Genomic DNA, 14,085 nt, shown 5'->3' on the forward strand with positions numbered 1-14,085 from the left:
TTTTAAGCACCGTAGAGAAAGCAGAAGGGAAGGCAGGTAGTGAGTGCCTGGTGGGTGGAAGAGCACGTGTGCCCCCAGCAGGCATCCCAGCTTAGGCAACATGCGGGAGGAGGATGGAGCATCAGCCGTGGGTGTGAGTATGAGCGGTGAGGCCTCTGGGGAGCCCCAGGAGAGGAACTCCAGGAATGGAGCAGATTCAAAGGGAGTCATGGAAGCTGCCAGGGTGGAGTAGGAAACCTCTCTCAGCCAATTAGCGCTTGAAGACTTCCTGGAAAAAGTGGCCTCTCGGGAGTATTTTAAATTATGGGAGGGCCATGGGTTTTCGAGTGGACATTCTGACACTGGGTGTGGCTTTCAAAAGGTGGGGGGAGCACAATGGGACAGGACCAAAGAGCATGACGAATGCCAGCACCCAGGACAAGCGCGTGTGGAGGAGGCTAATTGGAGTGAACCGGGCAGCCCTGGAAAGGGCATTTAGTGAGCTGCCTGCTGAGCCAGAGGAGGAGAAATCACAGCCTTCCTCTGACTAGTCCAAAAAGACTTCCTGGAAGAGGTGGCCGGCTGTTCCGGGACATTCCAGGCAAAGGTGTGACCAGGGAGAAGGCTTGGGGATAGGGAGAGGGGGTCGGAGAACCCACAGGGCACATGTGGGCAGTAAATGAGGAGAAGGCCAGTAAAGAGAGATCCAGATCCCACCCCAGCACCCAGACAAGGATCTGGTCTCACTAAGCAGTGTGCTTGGGTGATGGGTAGAGATGGGCATGGTTCTATGGGTTCTCTGTGCCTCCCTTGGGTAGAACCAGATGGAAAAGACCCAGGTCCCATAGGTCTACACAAACCCCCCAGGGCATTGTGCCAGATTGGCCTGATCTGTGAGTTTCTCACTTGCCCAGGATGACCTGGGAACAGCCCCATAAGGACTCAGCCTCTCGCTCCAGCCCAGCCCCTTCAATCCGAAGCACCATGTGGACGGTCTTCCCGAGCATTCCCCACTGGCCCTGGGCTCTGCTGCCACCTGCAGTGATGCAAACTTCACCCAGCGCCCACTAGCACATCCCTGTGCTGGGCGGGGCCTGCCCTCACTCCCGGCACACCCGCCCAGGGGCTCACACCCTGGTTCTGAATAGTCCTGCTGGTCCTGGATGGGTCTTTTATTTCTGAAGGCAGTGGGGTATCTCTAGGTCTCCTGAGTCCCCTGGCTCTCCTTCCCCATCCTCAGTGCCTAGGCCCAATTTGAGGTGGAGGCTTGCAGTGTGTGTGCGTGTGTATGTGTGTGTGTTGGGGTCCTGAGGGGACAGCTGACACAAGAACCTCCCTCTGGGGCTAAGCCTCCGCTCCCTCCTGCTGCCAAGAGGCAGACATGGGTTTTCCATCCTCTTCAATCGGCTGAAGGAGAGCAGAGGCTCACAGGAGTTGAGAAGCAGATGAGGTTTTATGGGCTCTCCAGGCTGGCAGAGCGGAGGGCCCATCCCTCCTCCACCTCCCATGCTAAGGCCCCACCCTCCTCACTTTCAAAGGGTCTGAATCCCTCTTGGCCACACCACACCATCCAGGTCTACACCACCATCAGTCAGTGAGCTCACTGTCCGAGGCTCAAGAATCCATCCCTGGAACCAGGCCCACAGGGCCCCACTTGAGGGGTGGGGGCTGGGAAACCATCCCCCGTCTCCCCAGTATAGCCTCCTCTCTCCACCCCAGACTCCACCCCAAATTTGTACACTAGGGAAAACAGGTTAAAGAAAACATTAAAAGCAACCTTGAAAGGATAATGAAATCATAAATGTGCAGAGGAGGTGAAGCCTGTGGACCGGGCAAGGAGCAGGCCCACTCTCTGCTGGGTGGGGGGATGCAGGGGGTGGCAGGGGAGTTTCTGATGGGAAGCAAGAGTCCCTTTCCTTTATACAGACCCTTTTGGTCCCCAAAGCACATTCTCGTATATTATCCACTTAATCCCCCCAACAACCCCAGAAGATAAGAATGAATCCCACATTACGGCCAAGGAATCAGAAGCTCAGAGAGGTTAAGAGCTTCCCCAAAGCCACACAGCTAGGAAGTGTCCAAGCTGACATTTATACCAGGTCCTCCAATTTGGATTCCATTGCCCAGATTGCTAAATGCCAGCGGCTTCACCATGGGTGACTGTATGATCTGAAGACTATTTGGGGCCAGCTAGTGAGGTCTCCTGCTCCTTGCCTACCCAAAGTCTCTGCCCTACTTGGAAGGACAGGCGTGGGATGTGGAGATAGAAACCAGTCAGCTTGGTGCTGGGCAAAGACCTGCAGTGGATCTGGCTGTGAAGACAAGGGCAGACCCAGGACAGAACGTGGGGCATCTGAGGGAGGATTCAGGGAACCGTGGCACAGGGATAGCATTCGGTTCTGGGAGGCTCCCTGGAGGGGCTGTCACCCTCAGAAGAAGTTCCTCAGCTCTTCTTCCTGAAGTCCCGGACCCCTCAGGGGCCTGGCTATCCTCCCTCAGCACAGATCACATCCCTAGGTCTGTGCTCAATGAACATTAAAGACTATCCATCGTTATCCTAGTAAATGGCCCCAGGACACACAGGGATGCAGGGGTATTAGAAGGAACGACGATTTCAGATCCCCCAGGAGCCAGAAATCACAGTGTCCTTGGACAAAAAAAAAAAGCCACCTTCCCACCCCCGTCTCTGTGCAGAGCAGTCTCTGAATGTTCTTCTAGGGGCGACAATTCTGGAGCCGACAAACAGGCTGAGCCCCTGCCCCTGCCCTGGCTGGTGGTCTTGGAAGGAAGTGAGACTCACAGGACATGTTTCTTCTTAAAGAACCCAGGGACGGTGTCCAGAGCAAGTCCGTAGCAGCGAGGTTATCCCGGCTTCTGCCATCCTTTCAGCCAAGTGGGAGAAAGTGGCTAAAGGGAGGCACCCCCTTATCCACAAGGGGCCGTCACTGTGGCCACTGAGAGTTGCAATACTGCGGGTGAGAAATGAAGGCTCTGGAACAGAAACTCCTAGGGTGGAATCCAGAAGGTTCTAGGGGACCACGTGCTCCAGCCCTCTGTTCTGCAGGGAGCATGGTCAAAATGGCCCCTCTGGACCCGAACGACCTCCAAGCAATGCTGCCTGAGTGGGTTTGACTCACCTGATCTATCAGCCCCTGAAGCACATCGATTTACTTGAGAACGTGTTCAGTGTGGAGCCAAGAGGACAGAGGTGATGACCGCTGGTGGTCTCACCCAACCTGGGACCCTAGAACTTCTCCCTGGAGACAGTGGCCCCAGCCCCTACTCCATGCCCAGCCACCTCAGACTGTTGTGGACTTCAAACCCGCCTCCAGGTGTGGGTGAAGGCCATCTCACAGGGAGACTGTGAGAAAATTCATTACCTAATGTATGTAAACGAGCTTTGAAGATGAAAAGTGCAAGCACACAGTATCCCTAATAACATCTTCAATACTTTTAGGGAGGCCCAGAGTTGCCGCTGAGCTCACCTTTAAGACGAGTCCTCGGGGAGTTGCTGGCAAACTCCCCAAGCCAATAAACAACATAAAATGACTTTTCACTCCTTTCATGCAGCCAAGCCCAGCTCTCCCCACCAATAAAAGGACCAGGATCAGAGGAGCCAGAAGCGTCCTAAGCAGTGCACCCGCCACCCTCGACACCCCAGCGCACTCAGCCTCCATCTGCTCAGACCCACACCATGACCTGCCGCTCCTACAGGATCAGCCCAGGATGTGGGGTCACCAGGACCTTCAGCTCGTGCTCAGCTGTGGCCCCCGAAACTGGCAGCCGCTGCTGCATCAGCGCTGCCCCTTGCCGAGGGGTGTCCTGCTACCGGGGGCTGACGGGCTTCGGCAGCCGCAGCGTCTCAGCCCTGGGATCCTGTGGGCCCCGCATAGCGGGGGGCGGCTTCCGCGCCGGCTCCTGCGGCCGCAGCTTCGGGTACCGCTTCGGCGGCGTGTGCGGTCCCAGGCCGCCCTGCATCACCACCGTGTCAGTCAACAAGAGCCTCCTCGCGCCCCTCAACCTGGAGATCGACCCCAACGCGCAGTGTGTGAAGCACGAGGAGAAGGAGCAGATCAAGTGTCTCAACAGCAGGTTCGCTGCCTTCATCGACAAGGTCAGTGAGGCCTGGGATGGTCCAGAGACAGCCCCAGCCCCGCCCTCCCCTCAGGAGGATCTGTAGGGGAGCCAGCATGGCAGCCAGCAGCAGGAGAGAAATGCAGACCAAACTGCGTGGAAGGATGCGTCTTCTCGTTTAATTCCTGCAAAGTATATCGGACACCCATTGTGGTCCAGAAATTGAGTCTATAGTCTAAAGTGTGCGTGTTTCCCGAGACAAGACAGCGTGGGAATATCAGAGTTGCCGCTGAAACACAGGGCACTGGGTACCGGAAGAGCGGGAGACAGTGGGGAGACGAGACTCCTGCGGCGGGGCCGCTCCGGAAGTGGTTAGGGTGCGGCTCAGAGCCACGCTGCCTCCCCACCCTCGCTCTGCCCCTGCGCCGCGCGAGTCCTCATGCGGGCTGCTTGTCCGGCCTCACATGCGTGGTGTGAGGATCCACGGGGTTCATGCAAGGACAGTGCTGGCACACAATAAGTGCTTGATAAACGTTAGCTGTTAGCATTCTCTTCCAAGGACAGTAGTGGGCTAGGAGGTGTAACAGTTAACCAAGCAGGCTTGGCAGCCTCCTTCGTGGATGCAGAGCTGGGAATGGGGAAGGCAAGGCTGCCAGGATGGCGGGAGGAGGCCCACCAGTGCAGAGCGTGAGAAACCCGGAACTGCCCTGAGGCTGCCTCTCAGAAAGGCCACCTCTGCATCTCCCTTCATGTCGGCTCCTACTGTGTCGTTGAGACCTTACTCCAGCTGAGGAAGGAGGACCAGGCTCTGGGGTCTGGGATTGGGGGCAACAGGGGTACCTTCTTATTATCCCTTTCTCTTTAGTGATCTCAGTTAATCCTCAACATGACTCAATGGAGTAGATATTATCATCTTTATTTTTTGAATAACAAATTGAAGCTGAGAGTTTAGTGAGCAGCTCAGACAGACTATGGTGACAGGCAAGTGAAGGGGACTCAAGGGACATGAGATCCTGACTCCTTACTAATTATGAGACAATAAGTTAGTCACTTCATACCTTGGGGTCTCTGCTTCCGCTTTTGTACTATAGGAGAAATAAGATCTCCCCCCAAAGCGTTGTGAGAATTGAATAAAATTGATTGATAGGTACAGACATAGACAAAGATGTGTGTGTGTGTGTGTGTATCTTAGCACAAGTCCTGGCACCACATAGTAAATATTCAATAAATGTTTGTTGCATAAATGAAGAATGACTGATAATTAACGAGTCATAGTTCAACTGATTGAGCACTTACTGTGTGTCAGAAACTGTTCTAAGCACTTCACATATAGTAACTTGTTCAATTTTTACAACTTTAAGGAAGGTACTATTATCATCTCTGTTTTGGAAGTGAGAAAACCAAGCACCCAGAGGTTAGACAACTTGCTGTGACAGTGGCAGACCTGGGAGCTGAATCAGACCCTTGGCCTCAAGCCGGGGGCACTCACACCCACAGTGCCTCCCTAGGGGGCTGGGAGCAAGGCCCGCTGAGTTGCAGACACTCCATGGCTCAGCCCTCGCCTGGCCCTGGCTGTTCAGAGAACATCAGAGCAGAGGGAGAGAGAGCTCTGGGGAGGCAGGCACCTCCCCAGTCTCCTCCTGAGTCTCTTTATCCCACCCTGGGCGGCAGGTGCGCTTCCTGGAGCAGCAGAACAAGCTGCTGGAGACCAAGTGGCAGTTCCACCAGAACCTCCAGTGCTGCGAGAGCAACCTGGAGCCCCTGTTCCAGAGCTACGTCGAGACGCTGAGGCGGGAGGCTGAGTGTGTCGAGGCCGACAGCGGGAGGCTGGCCTCGGAGCTCAGCCACGTGCAGGAGGTGCTGGAGGGCTACAAGGAGAAGTGAGTGCGCCCGACCTAGAATAACAGGGGCCGTGGGAAAGCTCCACCCACAAGCCTCTTGAAGCAGCTTCATTAAGATTCCTGCCTGTCTGTCAACAGGGGCTGCCTGGGACCCAAGGGGATAGTCAGGAGGGGCCTAGATTTTTTCAGATTCTTTGGCTCCACCTCAACCCCGTGGAGGCCCGTGAGTCTCAGAGCTGTTTTCGGGGGAGTAAGGAAACCCACTGTGGGGTTCTACAGCTTTCTTGTTCCTCCACTCCGGCTCACCTTCATGACAGGGCCTCCGTGCCCTTCCTGCCCGTGGCACCACCTCTCTTTGGATCTAGGACGCACAGATGATTTTAGGCTTGGGGGATGGAGTGTTACTCATCCAGAGGCAGCAGGAGTGGGGTGGAAAAAGCCAGGCTGGGACAGGGCTAGCCCACGAACAATGCCCAAAATAGACCAAGGAGAGGACAGGATGACATTTGCAGTTCATCCCTTCTGAGCCCCGGAAGAGCTTGCCCAGGAGCTGAGATGGTTGCCAAGCCCCGACCCCTCACCTCCAGCCCCTGTCTCCCCCACCCCCAGGTATGAAGAGGAGGGGGCTCTGAGGGCCACAGCAGAGAACGAGTTCATGGTTCTAAAGAAGGTGAGGGGCTGGTCACAGGGCAGGGAGGGAGGGGCACCCTCTGTGCAGCCTGCCCTGTGGTGGGTCACCACACCGACCCAGAGGCACCTTCCGGGGGCCTCTTCCCACATGCACACCCCCTCCTCTTCGCCCCACTGCCAGGACGTGGACTGCGCCTACCTGCGGAAGTCAGACCTGGAGGCCAACGTGGAGGCTCTGGTGGAGGAGTCTAGCTTCCTGAAGCGCCTCTATGACGAGGTGAGGAGGCCCTTGCCAACCAGCCAGGAAGCAGGGAGGGAAGGCGTGAGGACTGGGGGGAGGTGCTGTGTGCACATTTGCCCCCTGAGTGATGGAAGCATGTAAAGAACATGCACGCACTGGCAAGAGGGGCCTGTCGTGTAGCTGTCACAGACACGTGCAGGTAAGCCCCAAGGACGGTGGCGCTCGAGTGTGCTTGGGCCTCTCTGTGCTGGTGAGCCCCTGGGTGTTGCAGCGTGTGTGCCTGTGTGCTGGCCTTTGTGTGTGTTGGTCTCTACATGGATATGAAAGAGTGTATGTGGGAGGGGGGTAGGGTGAGTTTCCAGTCAGAGAGGGGGTCCTAATTCCTGGACAGATCACTAGTCCCGGCATTCAGACCCCAGCTCTCTTGCTGAATGACTTTGAGTCAGGCCTTTTTCAAATGCTGGGCCTCAGTTTCCCCCTTTGTTAAGTCGTGGGCTGCCCCCAGCTGACCTCCAAAGCCCCTCCCAGCTTTACTGTCTTATGATGTACCTGTGTGTGAATGAAAGGGAGTGGGAGTCATGTATCATACATGACCAGTGCCCACTCCAGGGAGTGGACATGGCCCCCAGGGGTGGAGCACGTGGCCCAGACAAGGCACCAGAAACAAATGCATTGGCTCTCGGCCCCCCAGGAGCTCCAGGTCCTCCACGCCCACATCTCAGACACCACAGTCGTCGTCAAGATGGACAACAGCCGGGACCTGAACATGGACTGTTTCGTCGCCGAGATCAAGGCTCCGTACGATGACATGGCCAGCCGCAGCCGGGCCGAGGCTGCAGCAAGGTGTGTCGCCCAGGACACCTGCCTCCTAGACATGGCACTGGGAAGGATGCAAGGTGTATATTAGAGAAGGCTTCTTTTGTCTGGGGATTTTGATCTTTAGGGATGGTAAGAAAAGGACTGACAGATCTCAATTTGGGCGTCAGGGTGGGGCTGCCACGTCTGGCTGCACAGGCTGAGCACTGCACAACCTGCGCGATCATCCGTGTCGTCCTGAGTGGATGGGATGTCCCATCCTGAGCCGCAGGAGCCTCTCTGCTTCCCCCAAGTGCGAGGAGATGAAGGCCACAGTGATCCGGCACGAGGAGACCCTGCGCCGCACCAGGGAGGAGATCGGTGAGCTGAACCAATGATCCAGAGGCTGACGGCCAAGGTTGAAAACGCCAAGTGCCAGGTATGGGTTCCAGGAGAGCTTGAATAGCCAGCACAGGCAGACCGCAGCACCAGGCCCTTTGCCAGCAGGAGAGCAAAGGCCTGGCCCTAATCAGGCCTCAGAATGTGCCCGTGAGGAAGCAGGGGTCCAGAGAGAGGGCAGGGCCCCTGGCACATCACACAGCACTGGAGCTGGGATGAGCTGTATCACTGATGTTCCCCCTCCCTGGCCACCCTGCAACACCACCAAAGGAGAGGTGGTGAAAAGTGCCCATTCCTCCCTCGTGTTCATAGTCCCATTAACTACCTGTTTATAGGTAGTTAACCTACCTTTTCTCTGGGACCCTTGCCCCAGCTCCCTCCGCTCAGGGGAGCCAAGTTGCACCTTCTCTCTCTCTCCTGCTCGTCCTCACATCTCCTTCCCCACAGCGGGCCAAGCTGGAGGCTGCCGTGCCCGAGGCGGAGCAGCAGGGCGAGGCGGCCCTTAATGATGCCCGCTGCAAGCTGGCCGGGCTGGAGGAGGCCCTGCAGAAGGCCAAGCGGGACATGGCCTGCCTGCTCAAGGAGTACCAGGAGGTGACGAACTCCAAGCTGGGCCTGGACATCGAGATCGCCACCTTCAGGCGCCTGCTGGAGGGCGAGGAGCACAGGTGGGGCTAAGGGAGACCTCGGGGTCTAGAAGGGGGAGGCCCTGGTCCTCTGGCAGTGAATTTCGCTGAGCCCAAATGTGAGCTGTATCTTTGCCCACTGCTAGCACAGCTCAAGCTTCAATAATAATGATAATTTACTGAATGCTTATTAGGGCTGTGCTAGGTGCTCATTTTAATCCTCCCAGTCCAGTGAGGTAGGTATCATTTTTCCCATCCAAAGATAAAGAAAGAAGGCCCAGCGTTCAGTGGCTTTCTCGTGGCCACACGGTTAACAAGCACAAGAGCCAGGACCCGCACCCAAGACATACGGCTCTAAAATCCATTGTCTTCCAGTAGCTTCCTAAGGGAGACTGAAGCGTGGCCCGCCCCGGAGGCGGGTGCATTCTAAGGATGATGTACCCTGCGGCGGTAGCTCTTCCTTGGCATCAAGCCCTTTCACACACGCTGCTGCATTCAATTCGACTCTCCTTTCTGTGAGCCTGATCGGCACTATCCAGGGTGGGCCACGCCATTCAGATTGGAGGACACGGGTGGAGTTCATAAACTCGCTCACCTCTGCTGAAAATCAGAAGGCCTTGTCTCTGTGGTCAGAGAATAGTTAAAGAGAGTGAGCATTTAATAGAGACTTTGCGGGAGCACTTCCTGCCTCTCGGGGGTTGGATCTGTACACAGGAAGGCCCTCTCTGTGGCCAAGCAACCATCTGCCTCAAGGAATCCAGCTCAGTGCCCAGAATTAACGGAGTTTTCTTTCCCCTTAGGCTGTGCGAAGGTGTGGGCTCTGTGAATGTCTGTAAGTACCCGCTTGAAGCACCCCTAGAAAAATGGCTTTGTTGATGGGCAGATCTGAATCTGACAGCCTAACCCACTAAACCCGGAATGTTCCGGGCCTGGGAGGGAGGGGGACTTTCATGCCCCCCTCCCGCCCCACGCTTCCCTGGAGGCACTAAACAAAGGCATAGTTGAGCGCCATCCACTGGTGGCGATGTGAACTGCAGGCCAGGGTAATAAGGGCACAGTAACTTTGCCCCTCTGAGTGTAGGGGTCCTCGATTCCTTCTCACCCAGGTGCCCAAGAACAGCGGTCCCCAACCTTTTTGCACCAGGGACCAGTTTCGTGGAAGACAATTTTTCCACGGAGGCGGGGTGCGGGGGGATGATGGTGGAGTGATGGGAGCAGCCGATGAAACATTGCTTGCTCACCCACGGCTCACCTCCTGCAGTGTGGCCCGGTTCCTAGCGGTTGGAGACCCCTGCCCTAGAAGGCTGAGATGCTGAGGAGAACAGGGTCTGAGTTATGAACCACTAAACCCCTTTGAGGAGGAGGAAGCTCCTGCGGTGCAGAAGCCCTTAGGGCCTGTCCTGGGGTTGGTGACATCACAACAGGCCACTCAACCCTTCCTGTCCCCTCTCTTCCCACAGGCGTCAGCAGCTCCCGCGGTGAAGTCACCCGGGGGGCCTCATGTATAACACCACCCCGAGCCGCCAGATTGCCTCTGGCCCCGTGGCCACTGGGGGCAGCATCACAGTGATGGCGCCCGAGTCCTGCGCCCCCTGTCAGCCCCGCGTCTCCAGCTTCCGCTGCGGGAGCAGGTCAGTCCGCTTTGCCTAGAGTCCGAGGCCCCGCCTGCGTCCCCCGGGCACGGAATGGTGTGTGAATGGAAAATGTGTGCTGGCTGCCAGAATCCTCCACGTGTTCCTCCAAGGGAAAGACCCTCCACGGCTCTCCACCACCTTCTCATTTTAGGGAGTTGTTTCCTGGTTCTCCAACAGGCTTCAGTTAGAGAGAGTCATTCCCAGCCCTTTTACTCAATTCCGATTTGACTCCTAAATACCAGTGGCCAATTTGTATTATTCACCAGGCTCTCTGGGACCCTACCCGTCACCCAGGGCCGCTGGACATGGTGAAAATTTGACCTTCTCCTGGCACAAGGAATAAATAAGCCTAACTCTGTAGCCTGGTCTCCCACAGCCTGAGAATCAGAGAGGAAGCAGCACCCCGCCACTTCCAGCAGCTCCCCTCTCTTGGCCGGGAAGGTCTCTGCAGGAAAGAATTGCCTCTTGGTCATTTTTGTTTGTGTTTTGCTTGTCTCTCTAACCAACTGCCTTCTTCTGGGTTAACCTGTTCCAGCCAAACTCCTCCTGTGACCTCCCAGTTGAGAGGCCCGTTATGGGGGAAATTCTTCTGACTTTGGACAGGTCTTGCTATTCAATACACCTTTATACATTTCAAAGAAGACACCATGGTTGCTCCAAGGTCACCCCCTGCCGGTGCAGGAGGGATCTGTCCAGTGCTGAGTGGGTGGGATGGAGCAGGTGAGGCCACTACCTGGGTCTCCCTCTTGCTATGACTGTCTGTGGGTGCCTCGCCTTCTGGGTTGTCTCAATCCTTGTTTCAATAAACGCTGCTGCTATGCAAAGACACGTGACCTTTTGAACAACACTGTCTTTGTACCTGCAACAAGTCCGACACGCGGAGCCCTCTGCCCCCATCTCCAGCTGGCCAGTCCTTTCCAACCCCATGCAGTGTTTCCCAGCCCTCCAGTGATTCTGCCTCTTCCTGTCCACTTCCATAGCCTGATTCCAGCTCAGAGCCCTCAGGCCTGGACCACAGCTCCAGATCCCCACATGACCTCTTTCTCCCCACCCCACAAACCCCCTCCCCAGCAGCCAGAATCCCAGACTCATAGCTCTCATCCCCCACTGCCTGGTTCACACCACTTCCCAGCATACGCATGTGCTCCTTATGTCAGACACAGGCTCCTCCAGCTCCTCTTTCCCCAGCTGCTCGTCAGCCCTGTGCAACCCCTCCACCCAGATGCTCACCTTCCCAGATGCAGGCTCCACCCAATGGAGACAAGTCCGCGGCCTGAGGCCTCCCAGGACTATCCCACGTGGACACATAGGCTACCCCACACCCCTCCTCCCATTTGCCTTTGCTCAGCACTCCCTCTGCCCCCTTTCCCTACCCTCCTTCCCCCCCCACACACACATCCTCCACTTCCTGCCCCACAGTGTCTCAAACCCTGAGGATCTCTGGTTCTTTCTTTGTGGCTCGTGGCCAGGGATGTCACTGGGTGTGTCTGGACACTGGATCAAGCTGGAAGTTCCTGGAGAGTAGGAAGTGTCTCCTCCTGGCTTTGACCCCCAGCCAAGTCCCAGGATGGGGCTCCAGAACACGTCAGGCCTGAGATGGTTGGATGAACTCAGACAGCTGGTAGGGCAGGAGGTGTAGACATCAGCCCTCTTGGGCTCACCTCCATTTCTCCATTAGGAGAACAGACTGGCCATCGCTATTCCAGGCAGATGTCCCCCTGCCGGCCTCCTCTGCTGCCCCATCCCCCAGCCTGTCCCTGGGAGGCGATGTTAAGGGCCTGTGCATTCTGGTGGATCCTCATCTCAGACCCAAAGAGCTATGACTCCACTGGAGGCCTCTCCCGAGTGCTCAGGCTGCTGCTGTTTGAGGTTTGCCAGCTGACACCAGACAGGCCTCCTCCAAGTTTCTGGCCCCCTCTCCTTCTTTCTACCGTCTCTCTGGGCTTCAAGGGCACGGTCACACTCACGATAGGCCAACGTTCAGTTTAAGGCACGTCATTCATCCACAGGAAAGGTTAAATCTCCAGGGCTGAAACGTCAGGAGATCAGAATTTGAGCATCAGCTCTGCCATGTCCCAGAGAGACGCTGGGCAAGAAGTGGCCTCCATGCTCTGGGCATCAGCCTGGGGGCCTGTGCAGTGAGTCTGTGCTTGGGGAAAACACCTTGATGTTACCTTGGGTCTGGGCCAAGCATAACTAAAATGCCAAATCTGATATCCAAAAATATGACACCGTGCATTGAAGAGTCAAACAACCAGGAGCTGGGAGATATCGATAAGCTTTTTAATACGTTTCCATGTTTTGTGCGCACGGCAGCCCGAGGTGCCATCGGCTTATGAAGATGAAACCTCTCCCCACCACCCTCCTTGCAGCCAACAGCAAAAATGCAGAGCAAGTTCTTCTCTTTTCAAAGGATTCTGGGTCTCCCACAGCTCTCTCCTGAGAAAAGAGCTATTCCTTGCAGAAAGCCAAGGGCACGCTCCGAGAGTAACTGAGGATTAAAGTTTCATTAGAAAAAACAAAAATTTTAAGGAGAAGACAAGTGGTCTGAATCTCTCAATCAAGAACAAGCCAGGAGAGCAAGGGGCCCAGACGATAATGAGGCCCATGTTGGTGGCTCCAGGGCTCTTTCCTGGGCTCTTTTTTTTTTTTTTTTGAAACTCCACAAACCAAGCTGAGACCCCCATCGAGAGAAAATCAGACCTTCTATCCACATTCTACTCCTATGCAAACATTCAATGCCCCTCCCCAAAATACACAGGATCTCCAAAGGATAAAGACGTATGGATTATAGTGCTTTCAAAAAGTCAGGTAAGCTTGGGCTTTGGGGTCTTCTTCGCTCCTTTCGGAGGCCACAAGTGCTCTTCCAGCAAGTCTCAAATCCCCTCTGCTTTGGACCATCCTCACAAACACCCACACCCAGGCTTCTCCTTCTCCCGGCCCTGGTGCTGCCAACTGTTCCCTGCTTCAGTCCTTGGGATCTTGGGAAGTACAAACTGGAGCCGTTATCCACCCGAACCAAGCATGGTGAGAAATGCAGGGCAATCACGTGATCAAGAAAATCACAAAGTGTAACCCTCTTTGGAATGGACAGGGACATTGGAAATGACCATCTGGGAATCACCTCTTGTCTGGCTACCCCGCTCTTATACTCTTGGTGCTACTGAAGAGCGGTGGTGAGAGGCAAGTAGCCAGGGAAGGGAGTGGGTCAAGGGAGCATTCAGAAGATGAGCTTTTGCATTAAATATGGAGGAAACACTAGAGGCACAAATATACATATACACACCTTCCACCACCACCATCAGAAAGGAGAGGTAGACCCTCCCCCATTTCTACCACCCCCCCTTCCCCAGCTCCATCCTGGTACAACACCTTTCCCTCCGCAGAGCAGATCTAGTGGCCTTTTGAACCTGATTTTCTCCCCAGCTCAAACTTGGTGGAATCCAGACCATGCTGTGCCCAAGATGCAGCCCCTGCAGGACCCTCTAAGCCCAAGAGGCAGAGACTAGGTGGACACCACATGAAGAAAGATCTGGAGAAAGATCCCAGAGTCCCAGGGGACCAATGTGCCCCTTGGGGACACCTTATGAAGTCACCCCTGGCATTGCCAGGGAGAACTACTCAAAGGTTTTTCTATATCTTGAGATCAAATATGTATTCTTGTGACAAAATATCTTCTACCAAATCAGGTCTTTTTTTTTTTACATCTTTATTGGAGTATAATTGCTTTACAATGGTGTGTTAGTTTCTGCTTTATAACAAAGTGAATCAGTTATACATATACATATGTTCCCATATCTCTTCCCTCTGAGTCTCCCTCCCTCCCACCCTCCCTATACCACCCCTCCAGGCGGTCACAAAGCACC

General features: G+C 55.3%; 1 protein-coding gene across 1 annotated transcript; it reads left to right on the plus strand.

Moving 5' to 3' along the window:
• The first annotated feature begins 3,673 nt into the window (after positions 1-3,673).
• KRT85 (keratin 85) lies at positions 3,674-10,289 on the plus strand. The gene is given in 11 exon segments (XM_024736558.1): positions 3,674-4,093; positions 5,725-5,933; positions 6,504-6,564; positions 6,706-6,801; positions 7,457-7,608; positions 7,847-7,950; positions 7,953-7,999; positions 8,407-8,627; positions 9,386-9,417; positions 10,046-10,072; positions 10,075-10,289. Coding segments are annotated over 11 exon segments (1,530 nt in total). The 3' UTR covers positions 10,236-10,289.
• Positions 10,290-14,085: the final 3,796 nt, after the last annotated feature.

This window comes from Neophocaena asiaeorientalis, unplaced genomic scaffold, assembly GCF_003031525.2.
Source record: "Neophocaena asiaeorientalis asiaeorientalis breed wild unplaced genomic scaffold, Neophocaena_asiaeorientalis_V1.1 scaffold134, whole genome shotgun sequence".
Taxonomy (NCBI): domain Eukaryota; kingdom Metazoa; phylum Chordata; class Mammalia; order Artiodactyla; family Phocoenidae; genus Neophocaena; species Neophocaena asiaeorientalis.